The sequence below is a fragment of the Halichoerus grypus genome, chromosome 7 (assembly GCF_964656455.1).
Source record: "Halichoerus grypus chromosome 7, mHalGry1.hap1.1, whole genome shotgun sequence".
NCBI lineage: Eukaryota > Metazoa > Chordata > Mammalia > Carnivora > Phocidae > Halichoerus > Halichoerus grypus.
Window position 1 is genome coordinate 53,222,245 of NC_135718.1, and position 23,939 is coordinate 53,246,183.

Consider the following 23,939-nt stretch of genomic DNA (forward strand, 5'->3'; position numbering starts at 1 on the left):
TTGAAGTTTACATTTGTTGAAATATATTAACGTTGAATGTCTTTAATAAATTAAGATCCACTTGCAGCTACTGATTTCCTTTTCCTTTTATGATTTTTTAAATCTTTTTTTGGCCTTTGTTCATAATACATATTGTCTTCTCTTTCTGGCTTCCCATATTCCTTAAATCATTTCATCTAGATCTATAGACCATCTGTCCTTCCAAAAGGCTATTCCTTCTCTCCACAAGGGGCAAGGGTGGAAATAAGAGGCATAATATGGAAAGAAAGCCAGGAAAAATCTTGCGGACAGTTTTCTGGCTCCTCTTCTCTGGCCCCTCTTTGCAACCCCCTAGGGAGTGACAGGGAGCTGACAGCTTGTATCCGTGAAAGTGGCAGTGGCTACGGAAGAGAAAATGTGAGGCTGTTCAGCTCTCTTCCTAGACAGAAAAGCAATACAAATGGTGGATGGTGTGCTGGAATGCACACGTTCTTTGCCACAGGACCAAATAGATTGGAATTTCTTATTGCAGTGGAACATAAGAGGCTCCAACAATGTTTGACTAAGTAAAATGCAAGCTAGTCATTTGAATTGCTTCCAGATACACAGTTGGAAGCTCTCTGCGTTGTGATAATTTTGTAATAACCTGTCTTCCAAAAGACAGTCTCATGATCTGGGGGATTACATGCACACCATGCTCCAGGAGCTGCACCCACAGGATTTTACAGGCTTAAGATACACAATTCATCCTGAGAGCCACATGGTGTCTAGCGATAGCCTGTGAAAATGTAGCCCCAATGAAGGTCCTTGAGGAATTGCCCTTGGAGCTCCCTAGCCTCAGCATAGGAGGTCTTCAGCTAATAAATGTTGAATGAATGGCACATTAGTTCAAGCCAGTTTCCATTAGCAGTTTTGTATGTAAAGAGAAACCACTCTCTCCCACCTCCTCCAGCATCATCAGTCTTGTTATTTTCCTGGTTTTGACTATCAGACTGAAAAGTTAACCTCAGAAATAAGGCAGTCTTGCCTCAGAGGAGCCTAAAAACCTAAAAGGAGAGGTGCTGTCCGAAACCAAATTACAGAGGAGGTAGTAACTTTGAAGTGGGCCATACTTGCTGGAGCTGAATTTTCTAGTTTTTAGGCCCTTTCAGGTTCTAGCCACACAAAAATAATGACGATAATAGAACCCATTGCCCAAAGTCAAGTCTGAGTTCTCAAAAGAACATTAATAAAAATACTAATTTGAGCATTAGAATTGTTACTCGGAAATTTCTCCTGGAAATGGTCTTTATTGTCTTTGAAAATCACAGAGGTGAAGCTTTATGCCCCTTCGGGGAGAGCAGATGAATACAGGCTTTTCATAAGCCCTGGAGCAAGCTGCTGCTGCCAACTTTATAAACAAGAAGCTTTTCACCCTTGAGTCTGTCATGTAGGATAAAGCCTCAAACTCATCTAATTCAGATATATGGAATTGCTCCAGAGTTGTCAGATCTCCCAGATAAAGGTAAAATGAGCACCCTAAATTGTTAAAGCCTGCCTTGGGGAGCAGGGACCACAGCTTTGTTTCTCTTGCCTCTCAAAGCCGCTTGGTGACCTGGGCATCTCCAACTTCTGCCTGGGTACCACCTTTCACTGAAGATCTGATGTAAACATTGCAGAAAGTATTCCCACTTGCAGAAATCTTATCAATCCTCCCTTTTGTTTCAGGATGGTAAATTGAACCATAAATCAAACTTAAATTGAATCCTGAAAACTTTTGATATCATCAAAAATTAATCAAAAAAATTAATCAGCTCTGTAGAAGTGATGAGGTGACAAAAATGAAGCATTGAGTAGTTGAGTTAATAAAAAAGAGGACTTCACTTAATATTGATGTTGTTGATTTCTTTGGAAATAGTTTTGAAGTTTTGCTTCAAGGGCAGTTTCTCAATAGTTTTAAATATGACTAAGCCCCATGGCTGTGTTAGTTTATCTAAAACAATGCAGTGCCATCCCATAGAATGAATATGTACCATTGCTTAGAAGGATGAAACTGATATTGAGATACAGTCTTTGGATTCAGACAGAGCTAAGTTTGAGCCCCAACTCTACCAAGTGGAACTTCTGTTGCCTCGGTTTTCTCATCTGTAGAATGGAGCTGATAATATCTACTCCATAGTGTTGTTAAGTGATTAAATGAAGGGATGTATGGGCAAAGTTCCTGGCCCATAGTACATGCTCAGTAAATGGTTGCTGTTGTTAAAATGTAGTTCTTGTGTCCTGCTCACTGATACAGTCTCACTGGGGAGGGTATGAGTGTGTATCAACTTACGCACACTGAGGAAATAAGAATTAAAAGAGCATTCACTCTGGACTACATACTTCCTTATTTTGTATCTCATGTTAAGTCTTATCTCCCTACTAGATGGTGAAGTTCCTGAGGACAGAAACTGAATCTTCTCCTTCTTCCTGTACTCCACAATGACTAACACAGTGCTAGATAACTAGTAGACATTCTGGAAATGTTTGTTGACATACCTTACTTAGCGATGTCATATGTCTTTCTATACCCCTCTTACAAGAACAGGATTATGCCCTGTCACACAAGAATCTTAAAATTTCCTGGTAATTGTTATTTTCCAATAGATCTGTGGAGATATTTTATCATCTTCAAATTGTTTTTGCTTTCTAATTGGTTTCTGGGCTCATCTTTAGCCATTTTGTTATTTATGCATTTGTAAGTTTCATTAACACTGCAGTTGGCACTGAAATAACTTTCCTGTCTCCTTTTTTTTTAAGAGGGTAGGGAGGGGCAGAGGGAGAGTGAGAGAATTCCAAGCAGGCTCCACACCCAGCACAGATCCTGACTCAGGCCCGATCTCAAGACCCTGAGATCATGACCTGAGCTGAATCCAAGAGTCGGACGCTTAACTGACTGAGCCACCCAGGCACCCCTTCCTGTCTCCATTTTTAAATGAAAATCTTAGTTTTCTAATATTACTGAAATTAGCTAGAAATTCTTCATACTTAACCTTTTCATCTGCATATTTAAATGTATTTGATGATTTTTCAGTAGTTTTGTGGTAAATAAGCATGTCTAATTAAGGCATCCTGCACTAGGCATTTTTTTCAAGCTCTATTGATGTCTTAGTGTTTGATTACCATTTTGGGGGAAACCTGAAAATGCATTACTTTTCTTTTAAATCCTTAAAGGTGTGAGTGTATAACAATATTAAGTACAGACTGAGGAATTGATACGACTTTACAAATATACAGTTGATCAAATTTATAATTAGCTTTTTTTTTCAGAGTGTTTTTTAATGGTAATTGGCCTGTTCAGATTTTCTACTTCTTGACTCAATTAGAGAGGAGGGTAATTAGTATTTTTCTTAAGAAAAAGTTCATAGCCTAAAATTATAAAGTGAATTCATCTTCAGTGTCTGTATTTTTTGTTGTATACAATTTTTTTTTATGATTTATCATTTCTAATTTTGTGTGTTAGGATTTTTTTTTTTTTTTTTTGATTAGGCAAACTGAAGTTTTATAGGGACATTTTGGGCAGTTGGAAGATCATCTTTGGCCATACCTTCTAAGTTCCGATTTATCATGTTCCCAGTCCCATTCATTTCTTTTTTTTTTTTTAAGAGCCTGTGTGAACTTTTTTTTTATAGATTTTATTTATTTATTTGACAGAGAGAGATAGCGAGAGCAGGAACACAAGCAGAGGGAGTGGGAGAGGGAGAAGCAGGCCTCCCGTGGGCGGAAGGCAGAAGCTTAACGACTGAGCCACTAGGCACCCCTCCCATTCATTTCTAACAGCACATAATTGCAGGTTTTGTGAAAGTTTAGGAGTTTTGTGTCTATGACTTGCATAGACATCCGTCATTAACTTCTAGTTTCTGGCATATTCCCCACTGTCTGAGAGCACCTCCTTACCACTGTGAGGAGCTTCTGCACGGTCCTCCCTCACCTCTAGCACTCAGTGCTCATCTTCTTCTAATTAAGGCATCCTGCACTAGTGATCCCCCTCCTTTGTCATTCCTTGTTGATTATAATAAGTACTGGCAGGGGGGCGATAATTAGGTTTTAAGTTATTTCTGAGTAGCAGGGACATGGATGATCCAGAGAGCACTTATTACCAATAATATTACTCATGAATTGGAATGGAGTTTTAACATTGTTTTTATCCCCACAGGGATGCTCCTGCTCTGTAAGGTCTGAGGTGTTATAGCAGCTCTGTTTTATCCATGAGGATATTGAGGCCCAGAGTAGTTGGGTGACTTTCCTAAAGTCATAAATAATTACTGATAAAGCTGGAATAAGAACCCAGATCTTCTGTTTCTGATTAATTTTTTCAAATCTTAGAATTACAGTTCAAAAATACAGTCTCGGTGGCCATCAACTATTTTCTGCCATCCAGCACAGTTGATCATTCCACATTCCGTGTCAAAATACTTTGCATTTGACCCCATGAACACTCTGTTTCTCTCCCAGTTCGAACGCCATGACCCTGTGGATGGGAAAATTACTGAGAGGCAGTTTGGTGGCATGCTGCTGGCCTACAGTGGGGTGCAGTCCAAGAAGCTGACCGCCATGCAGAAGCAGCTCAAGAAGCACTTCAAAGAGGGAAAGGTAGGTGTCTTTGTTTATCGGAAGAAAAGGAACCATGGGAAGGTATGGTTATATTGCAAAGGTTCTAACGTAATGAGAGTGTCATGAAGCAAAGATGATAACCAGTTCATCTCTGCTACATGAAAAAACATGAGCAGTGGATGAGGAAGAGGGGAGAGCCCAGAATAAGCCCTTAGGTTTCTTGTTCAGACGAAGAGTGGCACCATGAATTAAGATTGAGAAATTAAACGGGGTGCCTGTCTGGCTCAGTTGGTTGAGCATGCAGCTCTTGGTCTCAGGGTTGTGAGTTCAAGCCCCCCATTGGACCTAGAACTTACTAAAAAAAAAAAAAATTCAGAAAGTCTGTCTGGAGAAAAATTAAGAGACTGGTTTACAGAGGAAGATAAGGAGTTTAGTTACAGATATCTTGATTTGAGATGCCTGTGGACTATCCAGTTAGAGATGATTAGCAGGCACTTGGATATTCACTTCTACTTCAGATGACTGAGATAGGTTTGGGAATCATCAACACATTATTCAAGTTAAAGCCATGAGAACCCATGCGATTCAGTCAGAAGACTGTTATACAGGGAAGAAATGCCCTTTTTTTGGCCAAAGAAAAAATAGAGTGGAACATGAACATTTAACAAACTGAGCCACCCAGGTGCCCGGAACATGCACATTTAACTAGCATGGGAAGGAAACGGTTAGAGAAAGTACTGCAATTGAAGCCAAGGAAGTAGAGGGTGCGGGGACAAGAGGGGTCTGCAGTGTCACATGGGACAGAGCGGGTCCGGTAAAGTAAGATGATAAACATCCATTGGCTTTGGCAAAATGGTAATAATTGATGACCTTTGGGAGCGGTTTTATTAGAGTGGAGGACACATTACAATGGGAAGTAAGGAAGTCAAGAAAGAGAAGAGAGGAAGAAAATGAGGACAAGGGAAGAGGGGCTCCAGAAAGAAGGAAATAGAATATGTTCAAAACTCTGAGACAGTGTATTAGTCAGCTTGGGCTGCTACCACAACACACCACGGACTGGGTGCCTTCAACAACAGAAATTTATTTTCTCACAGTTCTGGAGGCCAGACAGCCATGATTGAGGTGCAGGCAAATTAAATTTCTAATGAAGGCTCTCTTCCTAGCCTTTGGACAGCTGCCTTCTTACTATAGCCTCACGTGGCCTTTCCTTGGTTGTTTGCATGGTGAGAGACAGAAAGGGAGAGCGAGAGAGCGAGAGCCGGAAAGCACACATGCACACTAGCTCTCTGATGCGTCGTCTCATAAGGACAGTAATCCTTTCCAGTCAGGGCCCCGCCCTTCTGACCTCATTTAACCTTGGTTATTTGCTTAGAGGCCCCACCTCCTAAGACAGCCACACTGGGGGTTAGGGCTTCAGTGTATGTTTAAGTTTCATCGTCGGGGGGACACATTGAGTCCATAAGAGACAGAAAACACAAAGATCTAGCATGTGTGAGGAACTGAGAGGGGGCTGTTGTGGTTGGAGCATACTAGCAAGGAGGAGAATGGCCTGAGATGAGGTCTGAGAGGGAGATTGGGGCCAGCATGTGCATGGAAGGAGTTTGGGTTATGTTCACAGTGGGATGGGAAGCTATTAAAGGGCTGTGAGCAGTGAAATGCTTGTATATTTGTATGTATGTTTAAATAAATGACTCTGGCTGTTTTATGAAAAATAGTTTGGAAAGGAGCAAACATAGAAGCCAAAAGACTGATACTAAGATTATTAGAGAATTCAGGAAGAGATGATGGAGCATTTTTTGAGCAGCACTGCGATTGGAGACTGTGAGTTTGCAGGGGCCCCAATCAGCACTGCTCTCCGTAGCTTTGCACACCAGCTTGTACCTGGTGCAGGAGGGGGCAGATGGTAGAACTGATTCAGCATCTGGGGTTTTGCCGGCGCGTGGGATGGACATACTGAAGCAGAGATCAGTGAAGAGGCATGCCTCTTAACGATCTCTCTCTCTCTCACACACACACTCACACACACACACACACACACACACACACACCCCACGATGCCAGATCTTCTCATTCTCGCCCATTACCCTTTCCCCTGGACAATGATTACCACTTGACCAAGACCAAAGAAACTGACCTGACTCATCATTAACAGAAAGTGACAGAGAACAGTACTCTCTCTTAGAGACAGCTTCTACAGTGCTTAGTACCCAGCTCATATCTGTTAGAAATTGTAATTTCCAAAAATTAAAGGCGAATGTTCAGGTGGATTTTTTAGCCCCTATGCTGGAAGCACAGTATTTGCATTAGGAAACACTTTTCTTTTTACCAGACTAATTTTTAAATAAGTTTGGTCCAGGCATTCATTTGACCTTAATTATCTATTAATTATCTATCATAATAGGCTAATTAATGTTTTATTATGAATTCATATTTAAAAGCAATAAATTGGGTGTTGGAGACATCTCCCTTGAAGGAATAGAGTAGTTTTGGCGGGACTTAATTTAGGACCTGGAGACCTTACAGAAGAGCTGTGAAGTAAAAGGACAGATTTTGTCAGATAAAAATCTGGGATGCTAAATTACTCCTGGCCCAGAATTTCCAGGCTGCGTTAACAAGGAGATTGAGATTGATTGTCTTCTCATGTTGATTAAGTTTGTGAACATAGCAATTAACTAGAATGAAAGTTAATGAAGGGCCTTTGCTCTTGAGGTTACCAGTCCATCTCTCTAGGACCATGTCTCATTAAAGAGGAATCACCATCTGCTTCCTAATTGTTTCTTTTATTCCACTCTGGATTTGTTAACATGAAAATGTAACTTTTCATTTGGCTCATATTAATTATTTTCTGTGTGGGATTCTGCACAAATTATCTATCCAGACCTAAAGGACTGGCGGTCCTAGTGGTAGTATTAAGTAAATATTTGCGTATCACTTAATAACCGTGCAGTGTTTCACTGCCTTTCACATTGTTCTTTTTCTGTCTTTCTAACAGCCTTGTTAGATCTCATTTTGCCTTTGAGAATCTAGAGACAGAAAGAAAGAGAAATGAATGACCCACCCAGAGTCTGGACTGAAATCCAAGGCTTTCTATTCCAGATCTTGTCCTTTCTATAGCAGAGTTCTCCTTAACCATACCTTTCCTCCAAAGCAGTGCTTCTCAAGCCGGGTCGCCCGGTGTCACTTGGGGAATTTTTCAGAAATGTGATTGTTGGGGCCCTCTTCAAACCAACTAAATCAGAAGTTCAGTGGGTGGGTCCAGGCATCCGTGTTTCTTAAAGGCTCCCAAGGTGATTCTCATATGCACCTTAGCTTGTGGGCCTTTGCTCGCGAGGGGGCTGCACTCTGTAAGTGTCTCTAGATCTTTTGTCCCTGAGTAATAGCTGGAAGGATTGGGGAACCTGGCATGCTGGACCAATTACTCTATTCATGCTCTGAGGAACTGCCGTGTTTCTTATTTAACAAAGACAGTTTTCATTTCTTCCTTTTTTTTTCTTTTAAATGGGGAACATGTTTTGTTTGGGCTTTATTTTAAAAATTAGTCCCTATCCTCTACCAGATTTTCCCCATTCCGCTCAATATCCTTTTTCCTTTGAATAATTCTTCTAGGCCAAATCTGACTCAGCTCTAAAATTTGCCTATTTTCCTTCCTCCATATTGTCTTCTCATTAAAAGAAAGAATTTTCTGAGACTTTATAAATGTAATTCACAGGGATGGTTCTCTATGCTTAAGAGCGCAGAAGCGGCAGACTTTAATAATTTAGCAAATCCGCTTAAGGCTGAATTGAAAATGATATTCAGTTCAATGTTGGACATTGCTGTGTGCAAGACGCTAAGCCAGGTGCTATGAAAAAGATAAAAGATAAACAAAAACCATCACCTATCCCCAAGAAATATATAGTCTGTAATAATTGAGTAAGAAAAAAATATATATACACACAAAGAACTATATAATTTCATATTCAGTATTTACTGAGCGTCCACTCTGTGCTAAGCACTCTTAAAAATATTGGGCATACAGTAATGAGCAAAACCAAGTCTCTGCCTCATAGAACTTAACATCCCTAGTGCTGGGAGACAGGTAATAAATAATTATAATACAAGGCAACTCACTCGACTTTGAGCCTCTTGAGAGCAGTATCTTACTCATCTTTGCATGTCCACAGTATAGCGAGTGTCCCTAGGCAAATGTTTGTCAAATGCATTGGTGAATGTATTAAGTACCCTGGTAAAGCTCTGAAGACTTTAGGGAGCACCAATGAGAAAGATTAGAATCAACTGAAGAGACTAAGATTTCTTGGCAGAGATACAATTTGAACTTGGCCTTAAAAGCAGAGTAGGATTTTGCAGGGTGTCAGCTTGTGGCTTTCTCCTCAGCTTCCTTCTGCTCCCTCATCATTTCCCCCCCTGAACAATCTTGACCCTTAAATCTTTAAGGTTGTTGAAGGCAGAAAGTCTCATCTGTAATTCCTTCCTGCTGAAGAGGGGCGTAGAGATGGGTCAATATTAGTCAGTTGGGGAACGTATAGGGGGGTTTTAGCGGAGTTCTGAAAGGAGGAGGCAGCTAGAGGGAAGAACAACCTTAGCTTGACAAGAGCAAGGCCTTCGGTATCCTGAGAGTCTTCTTTACCATATCAATGTCCTTTTGGACACTTCCCTTTTTCCTTACCTCCCCCAACTCCCAAGTATATAATCAGTCATTCCTCACAACCCCAGGGCAGCAGCTCTTTCTGCCCACGGGTCCTGTCCCCGTGCTTTAATAAAACCATCTTTTTGCACCAAAAAAAAAAGGCGGGGGGCAGAGTAGGGTTTTGACAAGCAAAAGTTATAAAGCAGTTTGCTTTTGCTTCATGTTTCCTCTTCGATCCCCATCCTTGACAACCTTCTGTGTGTTGCATAATTAATAATTATGCATAATTAATCATGCTTATTAATACTGCTACCAGCTATGAAGCTGGGTTGGTATTTACCAAACAGAATAAAACTATTAGATTATTAACTTTGCATCTTATCTGTGGATAATATTCATGTGGGCTCTCCTATTCACTTATTTTCACAGATACTTGAGAGGTGAGCCACATTGTAGTCATCGTGGAATATCAAGATTCTAGAAACATTGCTGCATAGCACTTGAAAAACTCTGATTCCGATTATTAGATGCCCATCAGAGTCACTATGTAGTAGAACACCTAAGGTGTGGCCATTAAACTAAAAAGACTAGAACTCTGCTTTATTAATTAGCTTTGAAACTTGTACTTCCTCCAAAGAAGTACTAAGCTGTGAATTACTATTTTTTTTTAAGATTTTTTAAGATTCTTTATTTATCCACTCTCTGAGAGACAGAGAGTGCGAGCGAGAGAGTACAGGGAGGGGGAGCAGCAGAAGGAGAGGGAGAAGCAGACTCCCCACTGAGCAAGGAGCCCGATGTGGGGCTCGATCCTAGAACCCTGGGATCATGACCTGAGCTGAAGGCAGACATTTAACCGATTGAGCCTCGCAGGTGCCGCAGCTGTGAATTACTATTAAAAGAATTTATGGATTTTTCCCCCAGTATATTTCTGGTTTGCCCTTGCTATTAGTCTCATATACTTGAAAGGTATATGAGAGTATACTTGCCCCTGTTTTCTATCCCTCAAGGTCCTACACATACCAGAGAAAAGAGAGTATTTCAGAACCTAATTGAATGAAGTCATTGCCATTGGTTCTCTAGTAATGGGCCTGCCAGCCTACTAAGGACTTAACCTACTTCTTAGTACTTGCCAAGTACTAGGCATTTTATCTATCTTCTTCCTAATTATCACATCTGCTGGGTGGATAGAATCCCTGTTTTTCAGATGAAAAAATACTTTTCTGAGCCTTAGTTATTTGCCTAAAATCACACAGGGTCTTAAGAGGTGGCACCAGGGTTCAAAGCCAGGACTGTCTCATTCCACAGTCCATAATCTTCCTACTAATGAGCCTATTCATTGCCACTCCTTATTCTCCATGATTTGAATAAGTATAAGGGTTTGGGGGAAACAAGAACACCATGTGCTAGACCCTGGCCTATAGGGAGATGGCTAGAAAGGTAATTTATGGAAGCATTTTGTGGAGGACCTTGAGTACTAGGCAAAAAGTTGAGTTTATCCAGTTGACAGTGAGAAATCACTGATATTTTTGAGTAGGAGGAATGAACATATGAAGAAAGTGATGTTTAAGGGCGATTAGATACTTGTAGAAATGTAAGTAATAGAAATGGTGTAATTTTCCCCCACTGCCAGGCAACAGTTAAAGAGAAGTCTGGGGTTTGCAATGGGAATATGACTTATTGGAGCAAGATCAGCATAATTACACCTCTGAAAGGGTACCCAAGAAATTGGTGACAGTGACCACATGTAGGGAGGGAGACTGGAAGACAGGGGTCGAGGAAGAATTCCTTTGTGCGGTTCATGTATTACTGTTCATAATATTCATATATTAAAATAATTAAATGTTTTTTAAAACTCTAAAAATAATTAAATGTTTTAGAAAACTAAGCAGAAGATTGAGCAGATGATAAGTGATAAGATTGGTGCAAGGCATAGCATATATAGGAGAAGAAAGGAGACTATTTTATCTTTTCAACGGGCCATAGAGGGAGCTCAGGCAATGGGATTGATTCCTGGCAGGCGGATTTCCTGTGACTGATTACAAGACAAGGCAAGGGAATCATGTGTTACAGTGTGTTGCCCTATAATCCTGTGTTACCCTCACCCGTGGCCTGTCAGCACTTGATACCTGGAGTTAAGGGACGAATCCAGAGGAAGCCAAATTTCCCTTACCCCTCTTTCTACTCCAACTGCTTTTTATTTTGTTAACAGCTTTATTGAGGTACAATTTAGGCCATAAAAGTCACCACCCATTTTAAGTGAACTGTTCAGTGATTTTTAGTAAATTTACAGAGTTATGTAGTTATCACTGCCATCCAGTTTTAGAATATTTGCATCACCCCAAAAAGAATCCCCCGTGCTAGCTTGCAGTCAGTCCCCAGTTCCGCCCTCACCCCCAGACAACCAGACATCTTTTTTCTGTCTCTACCGATCTGTCTCTTCTGGACATTTCATATAAATGCATTCATAAAATAATGTAGTCTTTTGTGTCTAGCTTCTTTTACTTATCATCGTATTTTGAGGTTTATCCATGTTGTTGCTTGTATTCAAAGCTTACTGTTTTTTTGCTGAATATAGTAAAAAGAATTCCATTGTATGGATATACTACATTTTGTTTATCCATTCACCGGTTGAACATTTGAATTGTTTCTAGTGTTTGGCTATTATAAATAATACTGCTATGAACATTTGCATACAGGTCTTTATGTGGACCTATCTTTTCATTCCTCTTAAGAAAACTGCTAGGAGTAGAATGGGTGGGTTGTATGGAAAAATTGAGTTTAACTTTTTTTTTCTTTTTTTTTTACGAAAGCACCAAACTGTTTTCCGAAGTGGGTGTACAATGTTACATTTCCACAGCAATATATGAGAGTTCCAGTTTCTCCACATCTTTATTAAAACTTGTTATTGTCTGTGTTGTTTTTTTTTTAAGATTTTATTTATTTATTTGATAGAGAGACAATGAGAGAGGGAACACAAGCAGGGGGAGTGGGAGAGGGAGAAGCAGGCTTCCCGCTGAGCAGGGAGCCCGATGTGGGGCTCAATCCCAGGACCCTGGGATCATGACCTGAGCCGAAGGCAGACGCTTAACGACTGAGCCACCCACGCGCCCCTTGTCTGTCTTTTTGATTACAGTCATTCTAATAGGTATGTAGTGTTTTCTCATTGTGGTTTGAATTTGCATTTCACTAATGACTGATGATCCTGAGCATTGTTTCACGAACTTATTAGCCCTTCAAATATCTTGTTTGGTGAAACGTCTGTTCAGATACTTTTTTAAATTGTGGGTTTTTTTCCTCATTATTGAGTTGTAAGAGTTCTTTACATAGTTCTGGATACAAATCCTTTATCAGATATATGATTTTTAAATATTTCTCCCAGTCTGTGTTTTGTCTGTTCTCTCGGTATTTTTTTTAAGATTAATTTATTTATTTTAGAGAGCGAGAACAAGCAAGGGGAGGGGCGGGGAGGGGAGAGAGAATCCTGAAACAGACTCCCCCCTGAGTGCAGAGCCCAACGTGGGGTTCGATCCCAGGACCCCGAGATCATGACCTGAGCGGAAATCAAGAGTCAGCAGCTTAACTGACTGAGCCACCCAGGTGTCCCTGTTCTCAGTATTTTGAAGCACAAAAGGTTGTAATTTTGATGAAATTTATCAGTTTTTTTCTTTTATGGGTTGTGCTTTTGGTGTCATATCTAAGAACTCTTTGTCTTACTCGAGGTTAAAAAGATTTTTTATGGGGGCATCTGGGTGGCTCAGTCGTTAAGCATCTGCCTTCCGCTCAGGTCATGATCCCGGGGTCCTGGGATCGAGCCCTGCATCGGGCTTCCTGCACAGCAAGGAGCCTACTTCTCCCTCTCCCACTCCCCCTACTTGTGTTCCCTCTCTCGCTTTGTCTCTCTCTGTCAAATAAATAAATAAAATCTTTAAAAAAAAAAAGATTTTTTTATGTTTTCTTCTAAACATTTTATCAATTGCTTTTAGTTTGGAAAGACAATTCTAGGGGCACCTGGGTGGCTCAGTCGATTAAGCATCTGCCTTGGCCCAGGTCATGATCCCGGGGTCCTAGAATTGAGCCCTGCATCCGACAGGCTCCCTGCTCAGCAGGGAGTCTAGTTCTCCCTCTCCCTCTGTCCCTCTCCCTGCTCATGCTCTCTCTCTTGCTCTCTCTCTCTCAAATAAATAAATAAAATCTTAATTAAAAAAGACAATTCTATTTGCTTGTTTAACAAATTCATAATGTTAGTTTCATGTTTTAATAAACATAAAGAAGTGTTTCTTGGGGCACCTGGGTGGCTCAGATGGTTAAGTGTCTGTCTTCAGCTCAGGTCATGATCCCAGCGTCCTGGGATCCAGCCCCGCATCCGGCTCCTGGCTCAGCAGGGAGCCTGCTTCTCCCTCTCCCTCTGCCTCTCCCCCTGCTCATGCTCTCTCTCTCTCTGTATCTCGAATGAATAAATAAAATCTTAAAAAAAAAAAAGTGTTTCTACTGTCCACAAATTATATTAACTTTATCTTCTTTTGTTAGTCACCTAGAGCCCAGAGCCCAGTTTCATATAAGTCCATCTTTCCCAAGGTAGCTAGATAACCAGTTTGTTGAACAGTTGGCCACAGGATAAAATAACTCCTCCTTCTTCCACTTCCCCATAGTGTGTCAAGAAATTCCCTTTGACGCCATGCTTAAGGAAAGATTATTTCCTTTTGACTACTATTCTGCAGGTCAGGTCACCTGCCCATGGCTGTGCACAGCTAATGCCTTCCAGTCTGAACACCTCCACTTGCAGAAAGCACATCCTCTCACTTTCCATCCACAGACCTCATGTTATAGTCTTATTATAGCTTTCTTGCTAAAAACCCCTCTGGATTTTTTTACTGAGGTAGTTACAAAGGAATAAGAATAGGAATAATAACTTTGTGACTGGCATCCTTTCTTTAAGGAGACCTATCTAAATTGTAAGCTCTATAAAATGTCCAAGGCCCATATCCAAAGCAATTTTATTTCCCTCACTGTTCCTAGCATAGTGCTGAGTTGTTAGTAAGTGCTCAATAAATATTTTTATTATATCTATATAATAAAAGGTAAAATGTTACATATTTCAATTTAATAATGGCATTAATGTAATTTGTATCCCACTGTTTTTCTGCGTCATCAAATGAATAGCCATTCGATTAAGATTTTCTCTCTGTCCTGAAATAATTCTCAGCATGAGTACTCTGGCCTGTTGTATTTGATGTTTCACCATAAATTTACTAGCAAACATTAGAGCTTGTTTGTCAGAGTGGGTAACATTTCCTGTACCATGTGCTTTGTTTTAGAAACTTTATGTTAACCATTTTTAAATGTATGGTTCAGTGGCATTAAGTACATTCATACTGTGCACAACCATCACCACCATCCATTTTCCCAAACTGAAACTCTGTACCTGTTAAACAACAATTCCTGGGGCACCTGGCTGGCTCAGTCCATAGAGCATGCAATTCTGGATCTCAGGGTTGTGAGTTCAAGCCCCATGCTAGGCATAGAGCTTACTTTAAAAAAAAAAAAAAAGTCCCCATTCCTCCTTCCCCCCAGCCCTGGCAACCACCATTCTACTTTCTGTCTCTATAAACTTAAATAATCTAGGTACCTCATATAAGTGGAATCATATAGTATTTGACCTTTTGTGACTGGCTTGTTTCACTTGGCATAATGTCTTCAAGGTTCATCCATACTGTAGCTTATGTCAGAATTTCCTTCCTTTTAAAGGGTGAATCATGGGGCTCCTGGGTGGCTCAGTCGTTAAGCGTCTGCCTTCGGCTCAGGTCCTGATTGCAGGGTCCTGGGGGGGGCTACTTCTCCCTCTCCCACTCCCCCTGCTTGTGTTCCCTCTCTCGCTGTGTCTCTCTCTGTCAAATAAATAAAAAATAAAAAATAAATCTTGAAAAAAAAGAAAATAAAGGGTGAATCATATTCCACTTTGTTTATACATTCATCCATCAGTGGACGCTAGGTTGTTCAGCCACTGCATGTCCTTTGATGGAAGGGAAGAGAAGATGGTATTAGTGTACCATCCCCAAGCCGGTGTTATTGTAGACCCTGTACTTCTGGCCCAGTAGAATTCTCCTCTCAAAGGTTGATTCTAGCCTAGTGTTTACATTAGATAGTGTACTAAGGCATTCATATAAGGAATAAGTCCTATATCTGGATGCTCTAATAAGTCAAAGCCAAGAGAATGGCCTCAAGTTAGGGAAAAATTATTTTCTATAAGCCTTCCAGTTCACTGACAAAAATTATGGAACTTGGTACATAGTAGATAGTCCATAAATGTTTGGATGCATACCTAAACACCACTGTGCATAATTGCCAAAAACTGGAAACAGCCCAAATAGAATGGATAAAAAAAATTGTGGTATATTCACACTACAGAATACTAATAGCAATAAAAATGAGCTAACTACAGAATACAAAGCATAGACAAATACTAAAAAGAGAAGCCATATATAATAGAATGCATACTGCATGATTCCATTTATAAAGTTCAAAACAAGCATAATTGAACTATTTCTGTTTGAGGCTGCATAGACAGATAGTAATGCTATTTTTAGTATTTTTATTTTTTAAAGATTTTATTTATTGATTTGACAGAGAGAAAGAGCACAAGCAGGGGGAGCAGTGAGGGAGAAGAAGGCTCCCTGCTCAGCAGGGAGCCTGATGCAGGGCTCGATCCCAGGACCCTGGGATCCTGACCTGAGCCAAAGGCAGATGCTTAACCGACTGAGCCACCCAGGTACCCCGATAGTAACACAATTTTTTAAAAAGGCAAGGAAGGAAATGAATCCACTAAGAGTCAGAATAGTGATTAACACCGTGTAAAAGGGCTTATGATTGAGATGGAACATGTTGAGGGGAGAGACGAAGACTTCCAAGGATGCTGAAAATAGTCTGTTCCTTGACCTCAGTGGAGGTTCTATGGGTGTTCATTTTACAGCAGTTTGTTGTACATTTATGTTTTATGCAACTTTCTATATGGTCATCATATTCCACAATAAAAAGGTTTTTAACTTCTATTATTCTAGGGAAAATTATAAAAGATCGTGTGACATAATTATACATACAGTATTTTAGCTCTTAGTTTGATTGATTAAATGAGAAAGATACCATTGACCCAGTTTGGAGAGTACCAGGAAAGAACTATATATTGTTAGTATTGAAGTTTCCTTATTAGTGGGTACCCCATGTGGATTCCAGGGCTCCCTAGTTTGGGGAAATGGAAATTGGAAGAGGGGCAACACTCAGTAGAGGCCAGTCAACATCGGCAATGTTAAGGACCTGATGCTTCATTAAGTCATTCACCTCAGCTTCTCCCCAGTGTTACACACTTTCTTAGAAATTGTATTCATTTCCATCACAGCGTGATGTGTGACAAGTGGGAAATAGTCAAATAGGACAAATCCTCTACCCCGTAAGGAGACTCCCTTGCCCCTAGTTATACAACTACTCTCTCTTGAGCCATCAGAGAAAGTCAGATCAGAGATCAGCAAATCATAGGAGCAGCTTTTAAAAAGAGCTTCTTCATTCAGGGAATTTCATCGGATTAAAGTTAAGTGGCAAATTGCTTCATTAGTAGCTTTTAGATTGACATAATGAACAGCTTCCCAAGTGCTTAGGTTCTGCTAAATTCTCAAACCATTCCCCTGTCTCACTGACTTGGTGATTTTTTAATTAACTTAAGCCTCAAAAAGCTTAGCTGGCATAAGGGTAGATTATTAAAATGGAAGTCCTGACTGCAGTCCAGTTTGTTAAGATGTATAACATGTAACAGATCAAGAAGCTAAAAGCTCGTTTAGGAAATGTCATAATAGATACTGTGACTAATTGGAGGGCACAGTTAGAAACATTTTTATTAGGGGCGCCTGGGTGGCTCAGTCATTAAGCATCTGCTTTCGGCTCAGGTCATGATCCCAGAGTCCTGGGATCGAGCCCCATATTGGCTCCCTGTTCAGCAGGAAGCCTGCTTCTCCCTCTCCCTCTGCCCCTACTTGTGTTCCCTCTCTCGCTGTCTCTCTCTCTCTCTGTACATCACTGTAAACAGCTTCATGTCAGATTTTTACATGGGAGGGGAAAGCAATTAGCCAGCTTGCCTTTCTCAGGGTAAAATTCTAGAGTTGTGTTCCCTTGTTGTATACAAATTTGGCATTCCTTGACAAATTTATTCAGTTTCTGTTCTAAACATAGCATAAATTTCTGATTTATAGACATGAATAACTACCTACTTCTCTGCATTTTGTGCTGCTTTTTGTTACAGGTTCCTGCCTTATCTTGCTGTCTCTCTTCTTTCAGGGTCTGACGTTTCAGGAAGTGGAGAACTTCTTTACTTTCCTAAAGAATATTAATGATGTGGACACTGCATTAAGCTTTTACCATATGGCCGGGGCATCTCTTGATAAAGGTAATGAGACCCAAAAATGTTTTCTTGAGGGTATGAACATTAAATCTGTAATCTATTAGGTGACTACCCCTTCTTAACAGTAATATGTGAGTTTTTCTTGACATTGTTTTTGATTTGTTTCATTTTGTTGCCATTGCATGAGCCTTGCCTTTCACCTGGAGAGACCAAGTTCAGCAAATGTATTTTCTTGTGCTTTGCAAAGGCTGTAGTCAAGGCAAGGCAGTTCTTTTTTTTTTTTTTAAAGATTTTATTTATTTATTTGACAGAGAGGGACAGCGAGAGAGGGGGACACAAGCAAGGGGAGTGGGAGAGGGAGAAGCAGGCTTCCAGCCGAGCAGGGAACCCGATGCGAGGCTCAATCCCAGGACCCTGGGATCATGACCTGAGCCGAAGGCCGATCCTTAATGACTGAGCCACCCAGGCGAAGGCAAGGCAGTTCTTTAGAAACTTTGGAACTTCTCTCATTGGAGCCAGAGTCATGACATACTGAATGTGCAGCTAAAGTCAGTATGCATTTCAATTCATTCTTTGGTGGGAAGCAGTAGTTGTTTCATTTCTTGTGTTACCTGGTTTTTTGCTTTGTTTTTTAGATAAAATCATGGCTCAGAACAGCAACCCCTATTGGCTTACTTCCTACAAATTCAGTGCGACTTAGTACAGGCAATGTGAGAGAACAGGGGAAGTAAAAACATTATTTTTCCCCCAGCATTTTATTATGAAAAATTTCAAACATTGAGAACAGTTGAAATAATTATTCAGAGAACATCCATATATGCACTTGAAAATTTTTCTGTATTTCCCAGATAATACATCTGTGTATATGTTCATCCCTCTATCAATCTCTCTTATTTTTTGATGTACTCAAAGTAAGTTGTAGACATAAGCACGTCTAAATACTTCAGCATGAATACTAACTGAAGTTCAATATTTGTTTAAAGTTCCCTTGTGCCCCTTCATATTCTGTTTCTGCCCCCCATGCACGGAGACAACCTTAATTTGTGTGTTTTTCCACCATAGATTAATTTTGTTTGTTTTAGAACTTCTTACAAATGGAATCATCCAGTGTATAATCTTTTAAAGTTTCTCTCGGCGTGTTTTTGAGATCCATCCATGTCGTCATGTGTAGAATAGTTTGTTCCTTTTTTGAGTAGTAATTTGTTGTATGATACTCCACAATTTGTTTATCCATTCTTCATTGGTCACCTTATCTGTTTCCAGTTACTGGCTATCTTGAATAAAGCTGAATATTCTTGTGTTAGTCTTTTTGAGGACATGTATTGCCATTTCTCTTGAATAAATTACTAGGAGTGAATTGCTGGGTCCAGAGGAAGGTATTTAGTTTATAAAAAACTGTCAGTCCCTTTTTCACAGTGTATCTTTTTACATTCCCATCAGCAGTGACAACAGTTCATGTTGTTCCACATTCTTGTCCACAGTTGGCAGTATTCTGGAGTGTATATAAAGACATCTCATTGTGTTTTTCTTTTGTATTTCCTTGATGACTTCTGCTATTGAGCAGCTCTTTTGTGTTCTTGTCATTCAGATATCTTCTTTGGTGAAGTGTCTATTCAAGTCTTTTGCCCATTTTTATCAGGGTGCTTGACTTACTATTCACTTGTTGAAGTTCTTGATACATTCTAGGATACTAGTCCTTTATCAGATACATATATTGTGAATATTTTTCTAGACTGTGACTTGCCCATTCACTTTCTTTAATGGTATCTTTTTCATTTGCAGAAGTTTTCTTTAATTTTGTCTAATTAAAGTCTAATTTATTGAATTTTTATTTTTTTATTATTACTTTCTGGTCCTAATAAAACCTTTACCCCCAAACTGTGCAGATAGTCTACTATATTTTCTCCTACAAGCTTTAGAGCTTTAGTTCTTACACTTCTTATATGATCCATCTCAAATTAATTTCTATATATGGTGTGAAGTAGAGTGTTCCACATAGATATCCAGTTGAACCAGCACCATTTGTATAAAAAGCCCTCCATTGGTTTGCTTTGGCACCTTTATCAGAAATCAAATTACCTTTTAAGTGTAGATCTGTTTATGAGCTCTCTATTCTGTTACACTTATCTATAATGTCTATACCCATACTCAGTCTGATTACTATAGCTTTATAGAAAGTCTTGAAGTGTCAGGTATTATAAATCTCTCAACTTCAATCTTCTTTTTCAAGGTGGCTTTAGATATTTTAGGTCCTTTGTATTTCCACATAAATTTTAGAATCAGCTTGTCACTTTCTATGTAAAAAAGAGGTGGGATTGGGGTGCCTGGGTGACTCAGTCGGTTAAGCATCTACCTTCAACTCAGGCCATGATCTTGGGGTCCTGGGATCAAGCCCATGTTGGACTTCTTGCTCAGTAGGGAGTCTGCTTCTCTCTCTCCCTCTGCCTCTCCCCTACAACTCATGCTCGCTCTCTCTCACTCTCTCTCTAATAAATAAACTCTTTTTTAAAAAAAAGAGGTGGGATTGTGATTACAATAACATTGACTATATATTAATTTGGAGAGAATTGACATATTAGTGATATTGAGTCTTCCGATTCATGAGCATATTATATCCATTTTTTTAGATCTTCTTAGATTTTTCTCAGCAGTGGTTTTGTAGTATTAAGTATACATATTTTTAGAAATTTATGCTTAAGTATGTTATGGTTTTGATGCTATTATAAATGGAATTTTATTTCATTTTCCAATTATTTGCTGCTGTTATTAAAATACAATTGATTTTTGTATATTGATCTTGTATTCTGCAATCTTGTTAAAATTCACTTACTCTTCTAGTTGTTTCATAGATCCATTAGGTTTCTCTGTGTAAGCAGTTGTCACCTGCAAACAGAGATAGTTTCACCTCTTCTTTTTTGAGATTTATGCCCTTTTTCTTGCCTTGTTGCACTTGCTTCAACCACCAGTATGATGTTGAATACAAGTAGTAAGAGAAGGCATCCTTGATCCTTGACTTCTTCCAGATTTTAGGGGGAAAGCATTCGATATTTCATCGTTGAGTTGGATATTAGACTGTAGATGCTCATTATCAGATTAAGGAAATTCCTTTCCCTTCCTAATTTAAAAAAAGGTTTTTATCATCAGTGGCTATTGAGTTTTATTAGATACTTTCCCTATGTGTATATATATATATATATATATATATATATATATATATATATAAATGATTATATGACTTTTCTCCTTTATTTTGTTAATATGATGGATTACCATATTAAGGGATAGGATTATCCCTTATTGTCCTGAAATAAACCCAGCTTTGTAATAATGTATTATTAGGCTTTTTATATATTGCTAGATTTTATTTACTAACATTTTATTAAATATTAAGGGATAATGGTCAATAATTTTCTTTTTTGTAATATCTTTTCAGGTTTTATATCAGAATATACTGCTCTCATAAAATGAATCAGGGAGATTTTTCTCCTTTATTTTCAGAAAGAGTTTGTGTAAGATTACTGTTCTTTCTTTCTGAATATTTTGATAGAATTCAACAATATAACTATCTGGGCCTGCAGTTTTCTTTATGGGAAGGTTTTGGTAATTTAGTTTCTTTGATAAATACACAGGTGTTCAGAGTTTGTGTTTTATCTTGTGTGAATTTTGCTAAGTTGTGTTTTTTTAGGAATTTTCCCATTTCATCTAAATTATTGAATCTATTGACAAAAAGTTGCTCATAATATTCCATTATTATCCTTTCACCGTCTAGAATCTGTAGAATCTGAAATCACCTTTTCACCCTAACATTGGTGAATTACAGCTCTATCTTGTTTTCTTTCTTACTTAGTCTATCTAGGGGTTTGGCCATTTTGTTAAACTTTTTCAAAGAACCAATTTTTGACTTTGCAGTATACATTACTTTGCTTTTCTTTTTCTAGCTTATGATGGAACTTTACCTACCTTTTCTTTTTTTAAAGATTTTATTTATTTGAGAGGGAAAGAGCACGAGCGGGTGGGGGCAGAGGGAGAAGCAGAGGGAGAGGGAGAAGCAGACTCCCCGCTGAGCAGGGAGCCCAACGTAGGGCTCGATCCGGGGACTCCAGAATCATGACCTGAGCAGACAGACGCTTAACCGACTGAGCCACCCAGGCCCCCTTTACCTACCTTTTCCAAGATAAGCTTTGAAGCTATAAATTTATTTCTAAACATGGTTTTATCTATATCCCACATATTTTGATATGTTGTATTTTGATCATCCTGTTTGAAATATTTCCTGATTTTCTCTGTGTTTTCTCAGGTGACCCATGTGTTATTTATTTATTTTTCTTTTTTTGTTGTTGTTTTATTTTTTATTTATTTTACTTTTTCTTTTAATATATGCTAGAAATATTTATTTACTTATTTTTGCATTTTCATTGTTTATTTTATTATGTTAGTCACCATACAGTACATCGTTAGTTTTTGATGTAGTGTTCCATGATTCATTGTTTGCCTATAACACCCAGTGCTCCATGCAGTATGTGCCCTCCTTAATACCCATCACCGGGCTAACCCATCCCCCCACCCCCCTTCCCTCTAAAACCCTCAGTTTGTTTCTCGGAATCCATAGTCTCTCATGGTTTGTCTCCCCCTCTGATTTCCCCCCCTTCATTTTTCCCTTCCTTCTCCTAATGTCCTCCATGCTATTCCTTATGTTCCACAAATAAGTGAAACCATATGATAAGTGACTTTCTCTGCTTGACTTATTTCACTTAGCGTAATCTCCTCCAGTCCCATCCATGTTGATGTAAAAGTTGGGTATTCATCCTTTCTGATGGCTGAGTAATATTCCATTGTATATATGGACCACATCTTTATCCATTCATCTGAAGGGCATCTCGGCTCTTCCCACAGTTTGGCTATTGTGGACATTGCTGTTATGAACGTTGGGGTGCATATGGCCGTTCTTTTCACTACATCTGTGTCTTTGGGGTAAATACCCAGTAGTGCAATTACTGGGTCATAGGGTAGCTCTATTTTTAATTTTTTGAGGAACCTCCACACTGTTTTCCAAAGTGGCTATACCAACTTGCATTCCCACCAACAGTGTAAGAGGGTTCCCCTTTCTTGAACAACCTCTCCAACATTTGTTGTTTCTTGCCTTATCAATTTTTGCCATTCTAACTGGTGTAAGGTGGTATCTCAGTGTGGTTTTGATTTGGATTTCCCTGATGGCTAATGATGATGAACATTTTTCATGTGTCTGTTAGCCATTTGTATGTCTTCTTTTGAGAAGTGTCTGTTCATGTCTTCTGCCCATTTATTGACTTGATTATTTGTTTTTTGGGTGTTGAGTTTGAGAAGTTCTTTATAGATCTTGGGTATCAGCCTGTTGTCTGGAGTGTCATTTGCAAAAATCTTCTCCCATTCTGTGGGTTGCCTCTTTGTTTTGTTAACTGTTTCCTTTGCTGTGCAGAAGCTTTTTATCTTGATTAAGTCCCAAAAGTTCATTTTCGCTTTTGTTTCCCTTGCCTTTGGGGACATGTCTTGAAAGAAGTTGCTGTGGCCGATGTCAAGGTTACTGCCTATGTTCTCCTCTAAGATTTTGATGGATTCCTGTCTCACATTGAGGTCTTTCATCCATTTTGAGTTTATCTTTGTGTATGATGTTAGAGAATGGTCGAGTTTCACTCTTCTGTATATAGCTGTCCAATTTTCCCTGCACCATTTATTGAAGAGACTGTCTTTGTGTTACTTAAAAGTATGTTTTTAAATTTCCAAATATTGTTTTTTCTAGATATATTCATGTTTTTTATTTCTGATTTAATTCTATAGTAGTCAGAGAACACACTATAAAATTTCAGTTCTTAAAAATTGATTGAAACTTGTTTTATGGCTCAGTATATGGTTAGTTTTTTAAATAATGTTTCAATACACTTGAAAAAAATGTATATTCTGCACTTTTGAGTATGGTGTTGTAAAAATGTCAGGTCAAGGTGGTTGATAGTGTTCAGATCATTTATGTCCTTACTGACTTTTTTGTCTAGTTGCTCTATCAATTAGTGAGAGAAGGATGTCAAAATCTCCACATGTCATGCTTGCTTCGGCAGCACAGATACTAAAATTGGACCGATACAGAGAAGATTAGCATGGCCCCTGCAAAGGATGACATACAAATTCTTGAAGCTAAAAAAAAAAAAAAGAAAGAAAGAAAAATCTCCGCATATGATGTGTGGATCTGTCTGTTTTTCCTTTAAGTGATGTCGGTCTTTGCTTCATCAATTTTGAGCTCTGGTATTAAGTGCATACACATTTATTGATTAGGATTATTATGCTTTCCTGATGAACTGACCCTTTTATCATTATGAGATGTTCCCCTTTTGGGGCGACTGGGTGGCT

At 39.1% G+C, this 23,939-nt stretch overlaps 1 protein-coding gene and 1 non-coding gene across 8 annotated transcripts in view; both read left to right on the forward strand.

The window, feature by feature from the left end:
• The window catches only part of MICU1 (mitochondrial calcium uptake 1), a 246,921-nt gene that overhangs the window by 200,521 nt on the left and 22,461 nt on the right, over positions 1-23,939 (forward strand). For all 7 annotated transcript variants that reach the window (XM_078077609.1, XM_078077608.1, XM_078077612.1 and 4 more), the window contains 2 exons: positions 4,453-4,590; positions 17,498-17,606. In XM_078077609.1, the coding sequence (XP_077933735.1) occupies positions 4,453-4,590; positions 17,498-17,606 (247 nt within the window). The remainder of the gene's footprint in view (positions 1-4,452; positions 4,591-17,497; positions 17,607-23,939) is intronic.
• On the forward strand, positions 23,635-23,740 carry LOC118530478 (U6 spliceosomal RNA). The gene has a single exon (XR_004914683.1). It is a non-coding gene; the product is annotated as a U6 spliceosomal RNA (small nuclear RNA).